This window comes from Xenia sp. Carnegie-2017, unplaced genomic scaffold, assembly GCF_021976095.1.
Source record: "Xenia sp. Carnegie-2017 unplaced genomic scaffold, XeniaSp_v1 HiC_scaffold_20, whole genome shotgun sequence".
Classification (NCBI taxonomy): domain Eukaryota; kingdom Metazoa; phylum Cnidaria; class Anthozoa; order Malacalcyonacea; family Xeniidae; genus Xenia; species Xenia sp. Carnegie-2017.
The window spans coordinates 1,157,832-1,177,801 of NW_025813483.1; the positions used below are offsets into that span (position 1 = coordinate 1,157,832).

General features: G+C 35.5%; 1 protein-coding gene, 1 long non-coding RNA gene and 2 other non-coding genes across 4 annotated transcripts; 3 read left to right on the top strand and 1 right to left on the bottom strand.

Annotated features, from left to right (window-relative positions):
- The first annotated feature begins 1,402 nt into the window (after nucleotides 1-1,402).
- On the top strand, nucleotides 1,403-19,184 carry LOC124443369. The gene is made up of 7 exons (XM_046993861.1): nucleotides 1,403-1,477; nucleotides 1,635-1,710; nucleotides 1,869-2,528; nucleotides 2,578-2,816; nucleotides 3,251-3,539; nucleotides 18,246-18,297; nucleotides 19,055-19,184. Exons 2-7 carry the CDS (start codon nucleotides 1,703-1,705, stop codon nucleotides 19,136-19,138), a joined length of 1,332 nt encoding a protein of 443 aa, XP_046849817.1. The 5' UTR covers nucleotides 1,403-1,477; nucleotides 1,635-1,702; the 3' UTR covers nucleotides 19,139-19,184.
- LOC124443444 lies at nucleotides 3,619-3,695 on the top strand. Its single transcript, XR_006947668.1, has one exon. It is a non-coding gene; the product is annotated as a small nucleolar RNA SNORD34 (small nucleolar RNA).
- On the bottom strand, nucleotides 13,542-15,297 carry LOC124443122. Its single transcript, XR_006947496.1, has 3 exons — nucleotides 15,230-15,297; nucleotides 13,925-13,929; nucleotides 13,542-13,630 (listed from the first exon to the last, which is right to left on the bottom strand). It is a non-coding gene; the product is annotated as an uncharacterized LOC124443122 (long non-coding RNA).
- On the top strand, nucleotides 18,091-18,169 carry LOC124443434. The gene has a single exon (XR_006947658.1). It is a non-coding gene; the product is annotated as a small nucleolar RNA SNORD34 (small nucleolar RNA).
- Nucleotides 19,185-19,970: the final 786 nt, after the last annotated feature.

The following is a 19,970-nucleotide window of genomic DNA, read 5'->3' on the forward strand; positions in this document are numbered from 1 at the left end:
AGGTGCACAATTAACATTATTCTTGGTGTCTCTAAATATTGAGTTGTATCTGGTCAAACTTTGCATGCATATGTTCAGCAGTATCATGATATAATCAGTTTTTCTTTTAGCTCCTAAATAATGTCTGTCATTGTTTGTTGTTTTGCTTTAGTCCACCTTAGTTGTTGTTGCAATCCTCTAATTTTTCTTTTCAATTTTCCTTCCAGGTATGTTCTTGACTCATTTGCTTCTCCAAAAACCTTTTCTGATGGAGACAGTGCTGTTATGGCTTTTAAATCAGATGGTGATTTGATTTTTCTTCTTGCATTCCTGGATATACCATAGTGTGATCCAGTGGGTTGTGGATTTATAGTTGGCACAGCAGCATGTTTTAGACTGCAGTTGGTTTCTGAAGGTGCTTTTATGTAGTCGTGTCTGGAGAAATAATTGCTACAGACTCTGCTGGAACGGAATGCTTTAAAAATTTGGATTATTGTTGGTATCTTTTACCACCTTCTCCCACATTTCAAGAATTGGTGCATTATTTAGTGGCAATCTAAATGTTTGGTTTTATTCAGGTTCCTCCTTAAGTTTTGCTATTCAAGTTAATTATTTATACCTGATTTAAAACAGATATATATGTAGTGAATTGTATAATGTATTGTACATATTTCTAAAGTGTACAATAATATTTTTTTCTAAAGGTTAGTTGACTATATTATGCTAGCCTTACCTGTGAAATGAAACTTGATTTTTCGTCATGTTTGAGTGACATTTTGACCCACTTTTAATTATTTTTTGTTTACTCGTGCAACCATCAATCACACAATTATACAAAAAGCTTTTCTACAAAAAGTTCAAAGAATTTATCCTTATCAACTGATATATCGACGAGATCTTGTTTTAATTAACGATCTTTCGAATGGCTAAATCTAACAACGAAGCGAAAAGCGTTATGAGTAATGAACAAACAAAGCAAACCACCCCAGCTCACCAGGGAAGAAGAACCTTCAACTCTCGAAACGTCTGAACAACTACGAAGAAAATGATCTGCTGCAAAAGGCGCAGTTACAAAAAGATGAAGGAGTTAACAAATCAAAATTGAGCTTTAGAAGCTTGAGCGAAGCAAACAATTAAAGCACAAGAATTCAACGAAGTTTTAAACAGATTTTACAACGCCCACGAGCATCATCATGCAACAATAGAAGATGATTATGATCACCAAGACTCAAACAAATACCTTCAAATTGAACAACAAAGAATTGAAAATTTTCAAAGGACCTTTAACGAATGGCTCAGAGAGTTTACAAAACAACCATCAATGTCAGAAGTCAAGATAAAGCCCAATGACTTGATTAGTAACGTCGGAGAGAGAGCCGTGTTCTAAAGTAAGTCTTTGAAATCCGTTCCAATCAAGGAAACAGCAAAACGTTTTCGTTATTTTATGAAATTCTTGTGAAACTGAAACACTTTTTTCATAATTGAATCGATATTAGCGGTTTTACGTCCCAGAATCGACGATTAAAACTTGTCGATTTTAATTGTTTTGGAAATATTCATAAGTCTTTACGCAGAGACTGCTATTATTACATGTTATATTTTTCATTTGATCTTCCTAGTATTTGATGATTTCGTTATTTTCTTTAAATTTCCAGACTCGAGGTGTGCAGCTACAGTGGATACAAAATCTACCCAAGTCATGGGAAAAGATATATACGTCTAGATGGAAAGGTACTTACTTTTACAATGTTCGACTTAGAAAAACAACTTAATTTATCCCTTTGTTGATATATAGTTATTTTTAAAACACACTTTGAAAACTTAATTGTAAAATCACATCTATATTATTTTGCCATAACCAATAAATGTTTTATACATCAATTTAATAGTCTTTCAATATCCTGGACGAATTTGGATAGAAGGTTGAGGGAAGTTGTTCGGATGGGGGAAGAGCAGTATGGATTCATACCGGGGAGAGGAACGACGGATGCGTGTTTTGTGTTGAGGCAGCTGCAGGAGAAATTTTTGGAGAAGGACAGAGAATTGTATATGGTGTTTGTAGATTTGGAGAAGGCGTTTGATAGAGTTCCAAGAAAGGTGATCGAGTACGCGCTGCGTAAGAAAGGTGTGACAGAGAATATGGCTCGGGCAGTTATGGAGACTTATGAAGGTGTAGAGGCGGTGGTTACGGAGGAAGGTGTTAGATCTGGTGTTTTTGAGGTAAAAGTTGGTGTTCATCAAGGTTCAGTCTTGTCGCCGTTACTGTTTGCTTGTGTGATGGATGTACTGACAGAGGAAGTGAGAAGAAAAGAAGGATGCTGGTGTTTGTTGTATGCAGATGACATTGTCTTGGTGGCGGAGTCGAAGCAGAAAGTCATGGAATGGTACCGAGAATGGAAAACGGCAATAGAAGTCAAGGGACTGAAAGTGAATGAGGCAAAGACGAAGGGCATGAGATGCTCGAGGCAGGTGGAGGTGAAGGACAGTGATAAATGGCCATGTGGTGTGTGGGAAAGAGTTGGAGTGAATTCGATAATGTGGGAAATGCAGTAAGTGGGTTCATGGAAGATGTTCAGGTGTCCGTGGTGCATTGACAAGAGTAACTGATTTTGAGTGCGGGACGTGTCGAAGTGGTGGGCGAGTCGCGATTGAACGGTTTGAACTGGGTGACGTGAGTTTGGAAGGTGTATCAGAGTTTAAATATCTGGGCGATGTGTTAAATGATGGTGGAGGGTGCGAGCAAGCGGTGAGGAACAGAGTTCAAGCAGCGTGGTGGAGTTTTAGAGTTTTCGGGAATGTTGTGCGGAAAGTCCACTTCGTTGAAGCAGAAGGGAATTGTATAAGGCATGTGTTAGAAGTGTTTTGGGATATGGAGCAGAGTGTTGGGCGCCGAAAGCAGAGGACCTGAGAAGATTGGCGTCGACGGAAAGGAGAATGCTTAGGATGATGTGTGGTGTAACGTTGATGGATAGGATTCGAAGTGAAGAGATTAGAGAAAGAGTTGGTGTTGAGTGTATCGAGAATTGGGTAAGGCGCCAGCGTTTGAGGTGGTTTGGGCATGTGGAAAGGAGGGAAGAAAGTGCTGAAATTCGTAGAACGTTGCATATGAATGTTGATGGAGTCCGCAAACGAGGTAGACCGAGAAAGAGATGGATGGATACTGTGAACAGTGATATGAAGGCGATGGGTATAACGAGAGATATGGCGAGAGATAAAGACATGTGGCGTGGAAAAATTCATGGACCGGTAAACCCCCCTGGCGGGGATTAATACTGGCCGGTATATAAATGTTGTTTGTTTGTTTGTTTGTTTGTTTTCAATATCCTGGACAAAAAATGTGAGAGATCCTTCTTGATGAGAGGAAATCCACGAAAGATTTCATGGACTGTCCTTTACCGTAGAAAACACAAAAAGGGCTCAGTTGAAGAGGTCTCGAAAAAGAGAACAAGACGAAACGTTAAATTCCAACGAGCCATCCAGGGTGCAACTCTTGAAACTATTTTGGCCAAACGCAATCAGAAGCCTGAAGTAAGAAAAGCACAAAGAGAGCAGGCAATAAGGTATTAAACACAACTGTCTGGTGTCTTTAATATCTAAAAAAATTACATCTTTTATGCTTGACTAAAAGATTTTGATTTTGTTTCTCAGTGAAGATTCTTTTACCTACATTGTATGAGTAACAACTGTGAGAAAATGAATTATAATCAGAGAGAAACATTGAAAATCCTCAAACTTAAACTGAATCAGATTTTGAGAAAATTGATCATTTTGTTGACGATTTATAAACATTTAGAGCTGCTAAAGATAAAATCAGGCAAAAGAAGGAGGCTAAAAGATGACAAAGGTATTTAAAGGTTGTAACAATTACTCAACTATTATAATGTAAAGTAGGTTGGCTTTTTCAGTGCAATTTGCTGTTGATAAACTGCTTTGAACAAAATTTTTATGTTCAAACATTGAAATTAATATTTATTAGAAACTTTGACTGTTTGTTTGTGTGTGGGCAAATTGTATGACAAACTTTTCATGACTAACTTTGGGCAAAATTATGACACATATTGTGAATTTAATTCCCACCCAAGCGAGTGATAAATTTCTTCATGAAGTTCAGTATTTATCATAAGTTTTCAATGATTCGATGAATCGTTGTCAATTTATACTGTGTATCATAAAATAGAAACAGTAAAACGTATGCAGTTAGTCTATAGCTGTGTTTGCAAACCATTCAAAGCTCAACCAATCAAATCAATCAATCAATCAAAGAGAATTTGCAAATCAATCATGAACACATTTAGAGGAAGAATTGAAACTTTTGTTTAAATTTGCCTGTTTGCATTATTGTTATTTTATAAAAGAAATAAAAGATGTTTTTTCATATTTGCACTGGCTTATGCAAACCTCAGAGACATTTGTGAGAACTCCCAAGCATCTGCAACCCTTGATGTTTGGTCTTGTGCTTGCAATGATCTGATCTTAATTTCTTGCAAGATCTCTTTGGTTTGCATTCACTTGTGGAAAACAGTAAACATCTTTTATTTACTTCTTACATGAAGTAGACCATTCTTACTAAGATATCTCAATAACACTCATCATTTATTCAAGGCCGCACAACAACCAGTGAAGACAAAAGCTCCAACAAAACAAAAAGGTGGAAGAAGTACAGGTCGTGTTGGTGGAAAACGTTGAATGTAAATTATCACACATTTCACTATAATAAATGGTCATGGTTTAATGGTATTTGCATTTTTTTAGTTTTATGTTTTAATTCATGCTTCATTGTTCAATGTTGTGTAATCTGGTTGTGAATTAAGGATGAAAATTTGAATCACAATTTTAGTTGTGAAACATAACCTCCCTCTACCCTCGTAATCCCCACCTAAACCTTCCCCTACCCCCTATCTGCCGAACAAATTTAATTGATCAAATCTTCACTTGTTTCATACAAGGCAAATACACAGAATTACTGTGTATTTGAAAATCTTAAGAGTATACAAAGTTTTGCAGGCAGTCGAAATTTATTGCAACAAATTACTAGCTTTTGCTATTTACCACTGGTAACACTAGAACTAAACATTTAACTTGTAGACTGATCAAATCTTCACTTTTTCATACAAGGCTGCTACCACTAAAACTAAACATTTAACTTGTAGACTGATCAAATCTTCACTTGTTTCATACAAGGCTGCTACCATTAAAACTAAACATTTAACTTGAAGACTGATCAAATCTTCACTTGTTTCATACAAGGCTGGTACCATTAAAACTAAACATTTAACTTGTAGACTGATCAAATCTTCACTTGTTTCATACAAGGCTGGTACCATTAAAACTAAACATTTAACTTGTAGACTGATCAATTCTTCACTAGTTTCATACAAGGCTGGTACCACTAAAACTAAACATTTAACTTGTAGACTGATCAAATCTTCATTTGTTTCATACAAGGCTGCTACCACTAAAACTAAACATTTATCTTGTAGACTGATCAAATCTTCATTTGTTTCATACAAGGCTGCTACCACTAAAACTAAACATTTAACTTGTAGACTGATCAAATCTTCATTTGTTTTATACAAGGTTGGAGACATAAACGTAATTGTAACGATAACACGAAAGGATTTAATGATAGGCATTTTCAATGTGCTGTAGTTATAATTCATACGATCTCGTTACGCGTTTTTCCGTTTAGTCAACATGCAAACGACTGCAATTTAGTACAGTAAATACTTAGTAGCGAGAGACTTGCCGAGCGGAAATCGAATTCGTGTAATAAAAATTAATGCCCAACATAAAGTTTTAATTAGAGCCATAGAAATAGACCAAAAACTACAATTTTTAAATAATTTTACTGCACCCCAGAAAGTAAAATCTTTGTAATTCAATAGTTCGTGGTAAATTTGTAATATCATCATAAACGTGAGCACGTTATTTTTTGCAACTCTCCATAGTCTGAAGGGTTCATTCCTAGTGTAAAGTATGGTGAAGTAAGTTAACTGACTGTAAAATTCTAATTTCGTCGTGGATATACAACTTGAGAGACAGTGAGAAAGGGCAAAATCTGAGTCTTGACTGATTTTACGCAATTCATCTTATTCACCTTGAAAGCAAAGAATATAACCTTGTATAATATAGTAGCATAATTAATGTATGTATAAATAGTTAGTGTAATTAAGGTATATAAAAATTGTTAGTATAAATAAGGTATGTATAATGACTAGTTAATAGATGGAAGCTCGTGTACATAAGAGAGCATTTCTCAAGTAAAAACGCTTTTTTAGTCATCCTGGACTAAATAATATATTACACCTTGGAAGCTCACTAAAAATATTTTCTAAAGTTTTTGAATGTCTTGTATATTTTATATCGTTAGAATTAACAGCGTCTATGCAAGGCTTTCCACAAGGCTATTTTAGCCACAAGTATCACAGGTTTGCATTTTCGCAAAAAGTATTTTCGTTATACACCCATTTTCATCTGTGTAATTCAACTTAAAACAATTCAAGTATTCCCGCAGTAATCGATCTGAGAAATTGCTTTCCTCTGGTAACAAACAACGGAGTTTCATAGGCTGACCATCATATTTCATTAATGATACTCTCTCATTATTTTCTGTCAACACAAGTTCTGTAAAGTGTCCATGGTGATAGCGAATCAAAAGAGGAGTTTTGATACAACCCACGGAGTCAGATAACAATGGTAAGTATATGCCACCAAGGTTTACACCAGCAATTGGTTCATCATAGTCACCACGATTAAAATTGGCACATATTACCAGAATTGGTCTTCGAAGAATATTAGCTAAGGCAAATATATGAATCTCCTCAAGACAGTAAAAACTTGGAAGAGCGACTGTTTTCTTCCAGTCTTCGCTCCATTGCTCTACACCAAAATCCATTGGGATACCAGCATTTTGATCCTTCAACTGCTTTCGACTTCCAACTGCCAGCGTTGTCGATAATGCCTAAAATGAAGTTTAAATGAATAAGGACTTGTATGGAGTCGAGTTATCCGGCTAGCCAAGAAACTCCATCAATCGGGTACGGTACCGCTCGCATATTTGTTAACATAATTTTGCGTATGATGAGCGTATCTTTGTATCATACGCGTGTGGTTCTGTTCATACGTTTATCGTTTTTGCGTATCGTTTTTGAGCCGACTGACGAACCTGATACTGTCTGCTCGGACAATTGCTCGATGAATTCGTGCGTGCGTTCTGTATTTTCCTTTTACATGACTTTCTTTCTTAATAAGATAAACGATGCCGTGAGAAAATAGTTTTAACGCGGCATCCGTGCGTCTGCGATCTGTGTCGTCCGATATAAAAGGTTTCATTCGACAAAGCATTTTTTGCGCAGATACGCTTATATCATATTTTACTCGTTTGTGCGCTGAATCTAAAGCCTAGGCCACACTATCCTCCATATGGACGAAAAAAGATGATTGGCCTAACTTACTAACTTTCCTACTTTACAATTCACGTATTAATCGGTAAAATTGAATTCATGGTAATGAATTCCTAGCCACACTATGGTGTGGCCTAAAGCCTAGGCCACACTATCGTCCATATCGACGAAAATTAGAACGAAAACTGCCGCAACGAAAATCTTGAACGAAAATTTCGTTTTCGTGCAGATTAGAAGAGTTGAATTTTTGACCTTTTTCGTTAACGAAAACGCATGCAATTGGCTAATAATCTAAAACTTTACTACACAAAGATGGCAGGATGGCACGAGGTTTTAATAAATCTGATGTGAGAAATACAATTTGTAGTCACTCGCAAGTATTTTATGAGTCTGTTTTCTTTGTTCGGTTCTCGTAACTCTTTAATCAAATTGTTAAATTATCCCAGTCGATCACGTCGTTTATTAATTGGGTGAATCTAGTATCTTGCTAAATGCTTGCTTTCAACTGAAGAAGTATCTTTCCAGAAGACACCTTTTCTTTTTGCTTGTTTTGTCACTGCAAAGGATACTACATAGACACATCCAACAATTACCGTTTACGTTTTAGCCGATTTTGTAAACATGCGTGCAATTTTACGTCGTATCTGACATGTACTTCGTGCACGAATTTTCGTTTTGTTTTCGTTTTCGTGAATACAGCCGATAGTGTGGCCTAGGCTTTAATCTTTAAAATTTACAGAGCACCGTTCTCAAACGATTTATATATTACATATTTCTTTTTGTCACTTGCGTGTAAAGTCTATCAAGCGACAGTTGGCTATTTTGTATTTCTCGAGTCGACGAGGAACTTTGTTGTGAATGTGACCGAGTTTACAACGTAGTTTGATTCGATGGTTGATGCACATGCTATTAATAAACGTATATTCTATTCGTATGAATCGAAAACTATTTTAATAGAAGGCACTTTTTGTCGCGATATAATAAACGCCTATCATTCCCTTTCCATACACGTATCATTCTCGAATGGTTGTTTGGGGACGAGACAAACCTACTTAACTGCAAGTGGTGAAACAGTTACTGGTGTTGAAACTATCATGAATTTAAAAACAAAATTGCTGCTCATTACGATGAACAAAGTTTTCTAAGTATCACAGCGTTCATCCTTGTCTCGTTCATCCAACTCGTTCTCGTATCATACGTGTATCGTTCTCGTATCATACGCGTATCGTTCTCGTATCATACGCGTATCGTTCTCGTATCATACGTGTATCGTTCTCGTATCATACGTGTATCGTTCTCGTATCATACGTGTATCGTCCCTCGTATCATACGTGTATCGTTCTCGTATCATACGTGTATCGTTCTCGTATCATACGTGTATCATTCTCGTATCATACGTGTATCGTTCTCGTATCATACGTGTATCGTTCTCGTATCATACGTGTATCGTTCTCGTATCATACGCCTGCCAATCACAATTGAGAAAGGAGAGCGTTTTTACAAAAAGATGATTTGGCCTAACTTTCTAACTTTTCCTACTTTACAATTCACGTATTAATCGGAAAAATTCTCTGTATTACTTTACACCAATTAAGACACAAGTTATTATCTTAGATGTTGAAACTATCATGAATTCAGAGTTGGTAGCCATGCTTAACTCTTGATGTTGGTAAAACTGAATTCATGGAAATCAACTCAAAACAAAAGCTAAATAGAAGAAAAGTCTCTAAAAGTAACATTAAAGTCGATAAAAAATATTACACAGGTTTTAGAAAGTATAACATTATCCTGGATTTTTTTCGTATCTTTGACGTAACGTTATCGTATCATACATTTGAGAAACGTGAGCGTTACCTTACCTGTTAAATCATCGGTAAGAATTTGACAGATTGTGCTACTAATCATTTCCATAGTTTACGAAGACACCACGAAGCATTAGTCGGCATTCAATAATAAACACACTTACATTGTAACACTTAAATAGTCCGTGGCGATGACGTTTTTTGTTTGCATTCCGGGATATGTTCAATTCCATGCTGAGAAAAATTTCGGCTGAGGACATTTTAGCTACAAGTATTTCCGTTATACACGGATGGGGGAAATATCGAAGGAAATTCTTTGTCCGTAACTTCTCTACCCCTAAATCGACCAAGTCTTCCGTCCACCAAGTCCCGCTGCTCTTCGACGGTCATTTCCAACACTTTCATCAACTACTTCATCAAAGAAAATCAAAAGACCACCATCAAAAAAGATAAAGAAACATTGTATTGTTCACAAAGATTGTAAAATCACATCTATATTATTTTTCCATAACCAATAAATGTTTTATACATCAATTTAATAGTCAATTTCCTAGACAAAAAATGTGAGAGATCCTTCTTGATGAGAAGAAATCCACGAAAGATTTCATGGACTGTCCTTTACCGTAGAAAACACAAAAAGGGCTCAGTTGAAGAGGTCTCCAAAAAGAGAACGAGACGAAATGTTAGATTTTGAGAAAATTGATTATTTTGATGATTTAAAAACATTTAGAGCTGCTAAAGATAAAATCAGGCAAAAGAAGGAGGCTAAAAAGATGACAAAGGTATGTAAAGGTTATACCAATTACTCAACTATTGTAAAGTAAACTAGGTTGGCTTTCTCAGTGGAATTTGCTGTTGATAAACTGCTTTGAACAAAAATTTTCTGTTCAAACATTGAAATTAATATTTATTAAAAACTTTGACTGTTTGTTTGTGTGTGGGCTATTTGTATGACAAACTTTTCATGACTAACTTTGGGCAAAATTATGACACATATTGTGAATTTAATTCCCACCCAAGCAAGTGATAAATTTCTTTATGAAGTTCAATATTTATCATAAGTTTTCAATGATTCTATGAATCGTTGTCACTTTATATTCTGTATCATAAAATAGAAACAGTTTAACGTATGCAGTTAGTCTATAGCTGTGTTTGCAAACCATTCAAAGCTCAACCAATTAAAATCAATCAAAGAGAATTTGCAAATCAATCATGAATACATTTAGAGGAAGAATTAAAACTTTTGTTTAAATTTGTCTGTTTGCATTATTGTTATTTTATAAAAGAACTAAAAGATGTTTTTCATATTTGCACTGGCTTATGCAAACCTCAGAGACATTTGTGAGCAACCAAGCATGTGCAACCATTGACGTTTGGTCTTGTGCTTGCAATGATCTGATCTTAATTTCTTGCAAGATCTCCTTGGTTTGCATTCACTTGTGGAAAACAGTAAACATCTTTTATTTACTTCTTACATGAAGTAAACCATTCTTACTAAGATATCTCAATAACACTCATCATTTATTCAAGGCCGCACAACAACCAGTGAAGACAAAAGCTCCAACAAAACAAAAAGGTGGAAGAAGTACAGGTCGTGTTGGTGGAAAACGTTGAATGTAAATTATCACGCATTTTACTATAATAAATGGTCATGGTTTAATGGTATTTGCATTTTTTTCGTTTTATGTTTTAATTCATGCTTCATTGTTCAATATTGTGTAATCTGGTTGTGAATTAAGGATGAAAATTTGAATCACAATTTCAGATGTGAAATATAACCTCCCTCTACCCTCGTAATCCCCACCTAAACCTTCCCCTACCCCCTATCTGCCGAACAAATCAAACTGATCAAATCTTCACTTGTTTCATACAAGGCTAGTACCACTAAAACTAAACATTTAACTTGTAGAATGATCAAATCTTCACTTGTTTCATACAAGGCTGGTATTACTAAAACTAAACATTTAACTTGTAGACTTATCAAAATCTTCACTTGTTTCATACAAGGCTGGTACCATTAAAACTAAACATTTAACTTGTAGACCTATCAAAATCTTCACTTGTTTCATACAAGTCTGGTACCACTAAAACTAAACATTTAACTTGTAGAATGTATATTTTGGTTAACAAATGTTGCGTGAAAGCATGAAAATATATTGAAACTTACCCTTTGTATCTACAGGGTGCATGCAAAATGCAACCCATTGAAATCAGCAGACGTTTAGCATATGCATGATTCAGCCGTAATCAACCTCCAATGAGACAGAAACGTAATTGTAACGATAACACGAAAGGATTTAATGATTGGCATTTTCAATGTGCTGTAGTCAACATGCAAACGACTGCAATTTAGCACAGTAAATACTTAGTAGCGAGAGACTTGCCGAGCGGAAATGGAATTCGTGTAATAAAAATTAATGCCCAATATAAAGTTTTAATTAGAGCCATAGAAATAGACCAAAAACTACAATTTTTAAAAAATATTTTTGCACAACAGAAAGTAAAATCTTTGTAATTCAATAGTTCGTGGTAAATTTGTAATATCATCATAAACGTGAGCACGTTATTTTTTGCAACTCTCCATTGTCTGAAGGGTTCATTCCAAGTGTAAAGTATAGTGAAGTAAGTTAACTGACTGTAAAATTCTAATTTCGTCGTGGATATGCAATTTGAGAGAGAGCGTACAGACAGTAGAGAAAGACAAAGATCTGAGTCTTTTGACTGATTTTACACAATTCATCTTATTCACCTTGAAAGCAAAGAATAGAACCTTGTATAATATAGTTAGCATAATTAAGGTATATATAAATAGTTGGTATAAATAAGGTATGTATAATAGCTAGTTATGAGGGAAGCTCGTGTAAATAAGAGAGCATTTCTCAAGTAAAAATGCTTCTTTAGTCATCCTGGACTGAATAATATATTACACCTTGGAAGCTCACTAAAAATATTTTTTAAAGTTTTTGAATGTCGTGTATATTTTATATCGTTAATACAGCGTCCATTCAAGGCTATCCACATGTACACAGTGCGTATCTATTTTAGCCACAAGTATCACAGGCTTGCGTTTTCGCTACAAGTATTTCCGTCATACACCCATTTTCATCAGTGTAATTCAACTTTAAACAATTCAAGTATTCCCGCAGTAATCGACCTGAGAAATTGCTTTCCTCTGGTAACAAACAACGGAGTTTCATAGGCTCACCATCATATTTCATTAATGGTACTCCTTCATTATTTTCTGCCATCACAAGTTCTATAAAGTGACCATGATGATAACCAATCAGAAGAGGAGTTTTGATACAATCCACCGAGTCTGATAACAGTGGTAGGTATATGCCACCAAGGTTCACACCAGCTATTTGCTCATCATAGTCGTCACGATGAGAATTGTCACATATCACCAGAATTGGTCTTCGAAGAATATTAGCTAAGGCAAATATATGAATCTCCTCAAGACAGTAAAAACTGTTGTGTGTAGTTGATTTCGCTGTAGTTGGAAGAGTGACTGTTTTCTTCCAGTCTTCGCTCCATTGCCCTACACCAAAATCCATTGGGATACCAGCATTTTGATGCTCCAACTCCCTGTCGACTTCGGATTGCCACCGTTTTTGATAGATGCCTAAAATGAAGTTAAAATGAATAAACGCATTAGCTGGGCTTCTCGGCGGGTAGGTCACAAATTTCATTTAAAGTGGTTCTATGACGAAAACTTAACATTAAAAAATCATCGATTTTAGCATTCAATAGTTTAAACACATGTCAATTATTGCTTTCGTAAAATGTAAGCAAAAATAATAATATAACGAGGGAGTTATGAACATTTGAAATGTGTAATTTTCATGTCCGCCATTAATATCGGCTGTTTTGAATATTTGCAATCGGCAAAGTCTGTGACGTCATAGTCTTAACACAGCAAGAAGCGCACATTGGAAAGTATACAAAGTAATACATAAATAGAACAAAAAATGTCAAATTCATCGAGATCTAGTTCGCTCTCTGAGTCTTCGATCGAGACAAACGCATCGATTTCTTCATTGGAATTTGTGACGGCAAATTCGAACGAATCTAATTCGGAAATTTTGCCATTTGTCAATAATATTGAACCGCTTGCTTCGCCCGATGAAATTGCTGAGTACGAAGCTGCAGTCGCAGAAGAACGGCGGGTTGAAGACATGTTGCAAGATCGTTTTGATGCCCGTGTTGATGTTACTTCATGGTAAGATGTCATTCTTAGTGTGTTACTTTGATCTGAATCGTCTGCCGTTAGCTATGATAACTTTATGGAAACATACAATTTGGCCAATATTAAAGGTGTGAATGTGGCCATTGTTCGTTGGACTTGTTGTCACCCTCAAGAGTGCCGATGCTGCATGGAAATAGAGCAATGCCGTGGTAAAATGTATCAGTTCGAAATCGATGAAAGGAAATGCATTTTGGATCATCCTGGCTTTAAAGTGGTACTATGACGAAAATTTTGCCTCTCGTTTTTTTTTTCATAGATTAATAGTGTATGTAAAAAATTCTCTTCTGGCGAAATTTTAGCGCAATGTATTTCATGCTGCTCAAGTTACGTAGCGATAAAACTTGAACTTTAAGAGCCGCCATTAAAATGCGCCATATTTGAATTTTCAAGAAGGAAGGTGCCTGTGACGTCATAGTCTTAACTCGCGGCTGTTTACAATATAACACTATATACAAATAGAGATTTAAAAGGTTGTATAACTCAATTTTTTTAACCTGCCCTCAACACGCTGTGTCGTGCAAGATTGCAGTAATAAGTCTGATAGAAGTACAGGCATTTCATTTCATAAATGCCCAAACGACGAGTCTTTGAGAAGAATTTGGGTTAAATTTGTTCAGACGAAGCGCGCAAACTTTAATCCGAGTTCGCGCGAAATTCGATTTATGATTTGTTTGAATCACTTCTCGGATGATTGTTTTGAGCGTTTATTCCATTTGGGTGGTATGACTAGACGGCTCAAACCTGGTGCCGTACCTACTATTTGGAAGAAATCACAAACAACAACAACGTCAAGAGAGCGGCGTCAGGTTAGCACAAGTTGCAATTATTATATACTTACATATATTGCAAATGATAAATTTACACAATTTAAGAGAACCAATAATACATCCAGGCAAACTTTCAATATATAATATACATTTATACTAAGGTTTTAAAGGAAATACAAAATGCAGTGTCTGGAATCATGCGATGACCTTTGGTCTTTAAACCTAACGAAGCTGCTTGAAGAACAAATTCGTTCAGGCAAACTTCGTTAAAGCCAGGGTGATCCAAAATGCATTTCCTTTCATCGATTTCGAACTGATACATTTTACCACGGCATTGCTCTATTTCCATGCAGCATCGGCACTCTTGAGGGTTGACAACAAGATCCAACGAACAATGGCCACATTCACACCTTTAATATTGGCCAAATTGTATGTTTCCATAAAGTTATCATAGCTAACGGCAGACGATTCAGATCAAAGTAACACACTAAGAATGACATCTTACCATGAAGTAACATCAACACGGGCATCAAAACGATATTGCAGCATGTCTTCAACCCGCCGTTCTTCTGCGACTGTAGCTTCGTACTCAGCAATTTCATCGGGCGAAGCAAGCGGTTCAATATTATCGACAAATGGCAAAATTTCCGAATTAGATTCGTTCGAATTTGCCGTCACAAATTCCGATGAAGAAATCGATGCGTTTGTCTCGATCGAAGACTCAGAGAGCGAGCTAGACCTCGATGAATTTGACATTTTTTTGCTCAATTTATGTATTACTTAGTATACTTTCCAATGTGCGCTTCTTACCGTGTTAAGACTATGACGTCACAGACCTTTGCTGATTGCAAATATTCAAAATGGCCGATTTTAATGGCGGACATGAAAATTAGACATTTCAAATGTTCATAACTCCCTCGTTATGTTATTATTTTTGCTTACATTTTACGAATGCAATAATTGATATGTGTTTAAACTATTGAATGCTAAAATCGATGATTTTTTAACGCTTAGTTTTCGTCATAGAACCACTTTAACGAAGTTTGCCTGAACGAATTTGTTCTTCAAGCAGCTTCGTTAGGTTTAAAGACCAAAGGTCATCGCATGATACAGACACTTCATTTTGTATTTCCTTTAAAACCTTAGTATAAATGTATATTATACATTGAAAGTCTGCCTGGATGTATTATTGGTTCTCTCAAATTGTGAAAATTTATCATCTGCAATATGTGTAAGTATATAATAATTGCAACTTGTGCTAACCTGACGCCGCTCCCTTGACGTTGTTGGTGTTTGTGATTTCTTCCAAATAGTAGGTACGGCACCAGGTTTGAGCCGTCTAGTCATACCACCCAAATGGAATAAACGCTCAAAACAATCATCCGAGAAGTGATTCGAACAAATCATAAATCGAATTTCGCGCGAACTCGGATTAAAGTTTGCGCGCTTCGTCTGAACATATTTAACCCAAATTCTTCTCAAAGACTCGTCGTTTGGGCATTTATGAAATGAAATGCCTGTACTTCTATCAGACTTATTACTGCAATCTTGCACGACACAGCGTGTTGAAGGCATGTTAAAAAAATTGAGTTATACAACCTTTTAAATCTCTATTTGTATATAGTGTTATATTGTAAACAGCCGCGAGTAAAGACTATGACGTCACAAGCACCTTGAAAATTCAAATATGGCGCATTTTAATGGCGGCTCTTAAAGTTCAAGTTTTTTATCGCTACGTAACTCGAGCAGCATGAAATATATTGCACTAAAATTTCGCCAGAAGAGATTTTTTTACATACGCTATTAATCCAGGAAAAAAAAATCGAGAGGCAAAATTTTCGTCATTGTACCAATTTAAGGTGCTAAACCCTATAGCAGTACCAGGTAACTCTGTTCCATTGAAACAGCAAGAAACATCATTAAGCGCACAAGCTTAAGTGAGCAACATTTCAAACCTGTTTGATCTTCTGTAAGAATTTGACGTATTATTTGTCTTAGCCTCATTGAACGTTCATGAATTGTACAAACACCAAGATAAGGAATAATTATCTCTAATAATGTACACCAGTTAACACACAATGTATTTTCCAACACATTAGCAAAAGCTGTTTGTACCAAAGCAGCGATGAAATATTCGCGAAGACCATTGGTGAAGCCTAACATTGTCGTCATTCGCAAGTATTTTATGAGTCAGATTTCTTTGTTCGGTTCTCGTAACTCTTTAATCAACTTGTTGTTGAATAAGTCGACATGCAAGAATGAACACACTTACAGTGTTACATTGAAATAGTCCTGGATATTACGTGGGCAAAAGTTTTTTCATTTGGAAGTTTACGGAAAGCCTCGGACTAACTCGGACATCCCGGCAGTTGTCGAAAACATTTGAAATTACTCGGAAATTACCGTTGTTTTGAAAGAATTGTCAGGCTACGAAGATTGCTCTTTCATTGAACTATGATTTATCTATACTTTCTTTATGAATATGAAGAAAATACAAAAATTCATAAAATTTTGAAAAGTTCACAAAAAGTTCACCAACTTTTAATGTTCATGAAATGTAAATGAAAAGAGCAAAAAGTTCACAAATCTGTGAACTTTGTTCACCATCTGGCAACATTTTCGGAATGGTACTCAGAAACCAATTTTATTTGTGAACGGAGATGGAACACGGACACGTGCATTCCACCACCAAATAAGGCAATATCATGGCCGCAACACTTGCATGGCTGTAAGTAAATAATGTCGGAAGAAGACAGCAAATTTGGTCGGCACCGCGTTGTTTCTCTTTTGTAAAAGGCAACGAAATTGATTGGTAACATAAAATAGTTCTTATAATCGTATGAAGCATGGCGGAAGCTTCTGCAATTGAGGTGAATCGCCAACAAATAAGAACAGAACTGCTTAAAGGACACATGCAAGCTAGAAAACAACTTTATTTTATTGTAATGCCTATAGCGTGAAAATAAGACGTACCAAGTTTCAAAGTTGTCCGCAAAATATTTAAAAATATATTTAGGATTATAATCGGTAAAAACACTATATTGGATGACCATTGCTAAAACGCCGTGAGATTGTTTAAGTCTGGGAACTGGGAAAGAGTGACGTATTAGTTGACATAAACAAGCATCGTTCTTATATCGTTCTACGACTTGCACGGCTTTCGATAGTTTGCTATTACTGTTTTTTATTTATCAATGACTAATGGATTCTTCTGAAGAAGAAGCCGATTATGATATTATCATCAATAACAATAAGGTACAACCTTACATGTTTGAGCCTTTGGCCAACGCGTAAGGTGGTCATAATGATGACAATTCTCCGCCATCGAAAAGCGAAGATAAACACATTCACAAAATTGGAAATGTTGAATGGTTAGTTGCATTTTATTGATGCTTCATTGTTTTTTCCCAAAGTAAAAACAACGTTTTTATCTTTTAGGTGTGAGTGTGGCATTTGTGTGGTCATGAGTACAGGACGGGAAAGTATATCTTGCCAAGAGGTAAACAATACTGATCCTCTGATACATGGTGATCATATTTGCATCACACAAGAGGAAGAGTGTATACAAATGAAGCTGTCGTAAAAACAGCTATCGTCGTGTACACACATGGCATTGGACCTATGCCTGAGAGTGAAGAAAACGAGTGAGAGTCTGATCCATTGTAGCTATTGCTCATCGTCGACGTGCTTTCTGTATCAGACCATACAGCGCTATCCTCAAAATGTTCAATTTCACATGACGTCGTCTGTGTGCTGTGTTTTTTTGTTGAAGTTAACTCACCTTAGCATAAAATTATCGTATTGCTGGATTTTTCACAAAAATCAAAACGGCCGAAATGGAAAGTCTATACCCCTACTTATCTTTTATGCTTGACTAGAAGATTTTTGATTTTGTTTCTCAGTGAAGATTCTTTTTTACCTACATTGTATGAGTAACAACTGTGAGAATATGAATTATAATCAGAGAGAAACATTGAAAATGTCGGCAAAGTTTAACTGATTCAGATTTTGAGAAAATTGATCATTTTGATGATTTAAAAACATTTAGAGCTGCTAAAGATAAAATCAGGAAAAAGAAGGAGGCTAAAAAGATGACAAAGGTATGTAAAGGTTATAACAATTACTCAACTATTATAAAGTAAACTAGGTTGGCTTTCTCAGTGCAATTTGCTGTTGATAAACTGCTTTGAACAAAAATTTTATGTTCAAACATTGAAATTAATATTTATTAAAAACTTTGACTGTTTGTGTGTGTGTGGGCTAATTGTATGACAAACTTTTCATGACTAACTTTGGGCAAAATTATGACACGTATTGTGAATTTAATTCCCACCCAAGTGAGTGATAAATTTCTTTATGAAGTTCAATATTTATCATAAGTTTTCAATGATTCTATGAATCGTTGTCACTTTATATTGTGTATCATAAAATAGAAACAGTTTAACATATGCAGTTAATCTATAGCTGTGTTTGCAAACCATTCAAAGCTCAACCAATTAAATCAATCAATCAATCAAAGAGAATTTGCAAATCAATCATGAATACATTTAGAGGAAGAATTAAAACTTTTGTTTAAATTTATCTGTTTGCATTATTGTTATTTTATAAAAGAAATAAAAGATGTTTTTCATATTTGCACTGGCTTATGCAAACCTCAGAGATATTTGTGAGAACTTCCAAGCAAGTGCAACCTTTGATGTTTGGTCTTGTGCTTGCAATGATCTGGTCTTAATTTCTTGCAAGATCTCTTTGGTTTGCATTCACTTGTGGAAAACAGTAAACATCTTTTATTTACTTCTTACATGAAGTAGACCATTCTTACTAAGATATCTCAATAACACTCATCATTTATTCAAGGCTGCACAACAACCAGTGAAGACAAAAGCTCCAACAAAACAAAAAGGTGGAAGAAGTACTGGTCGTGTTGGTGGAAAACGTTGAATGTAAATTATCACGCATTTCACTATAATAAATGGTCATGGTTTAATGGTATTTGCATTTTTTTAGTTTTATGTTTTAATTCATGCTTCATTGTTCAATGTTGTGTAATCTGGTTGTGAATTAAGGATGAAAATTTGAATCACATTTTCAGATGTTAAACATAACCTCCCTCTACCCTCGTAATCCTCACCTAAACCTTCCCCTACCCCCATCTGCCGAACAAATAACTGATTAAATCTTCACTTGTTTCATACAAGGTTGGTACCACTAAAACTAAATATTTAACTTGTAGACTGATCAAATCTTCACTAGTTTCATACAAGGCTGGTACCACTAAAACTAAATATTTAACTTCTAGACTTATCAAATCTTCACTTTTTTCATACAAGGCTGTACCACTAGAACTAAACATTTAACTTGTAGACTGATCAAATTCTTCACTTGTTTCATACAAGGCTGGTACCACTAAAACTAAACATTTAACTTGTACAATGATCAAATCTTCACTTGTTTCATACAAGGCTAGTACCACTAAAACTAAACATTTAACTTGTAGAATGACCAAATCTTCACTTGTTTCATACAAGGTTGCTACCATTAAAACTAAACATTTAACTTGTAGAATGTATATTTTGGTTAACAAAGTTGCGTGAAAGCATGAAAATATATTGAAACTCACCCTTTGAGAATTTTTTCTACTGTGAATGCAATCAAGACTAAAGGAAGAAATAGGTTGAACACAAAGTCAGTCTGCAGTATTCTAAAAGTTAAGTAAGCAGTGAAAGAGTCAGAAGGCTGTGTCAAATATTTACCATCGACCAATGCTTTAAGT

Excerpts from the sequence above, each read along its gene's own strand:
- LOC124443369 (XM_046993861.1), top strand. Across the intron at positions 2,529-2,577 it reads TCGATAATGTGGGAAATGCA|AGTAACTGATTTTGAGTGCG; the intron begins GTAAGTGGGTTC and ends TGCATTGACAAG. Across the intron at positions 2,817-3,250 it reads CGTTGAAGCAGAAGGGAATT|ACTGGCCGGTATATAAATGT; the intron begins GTATAAGGCATG and ends GCGGGGATTAAT.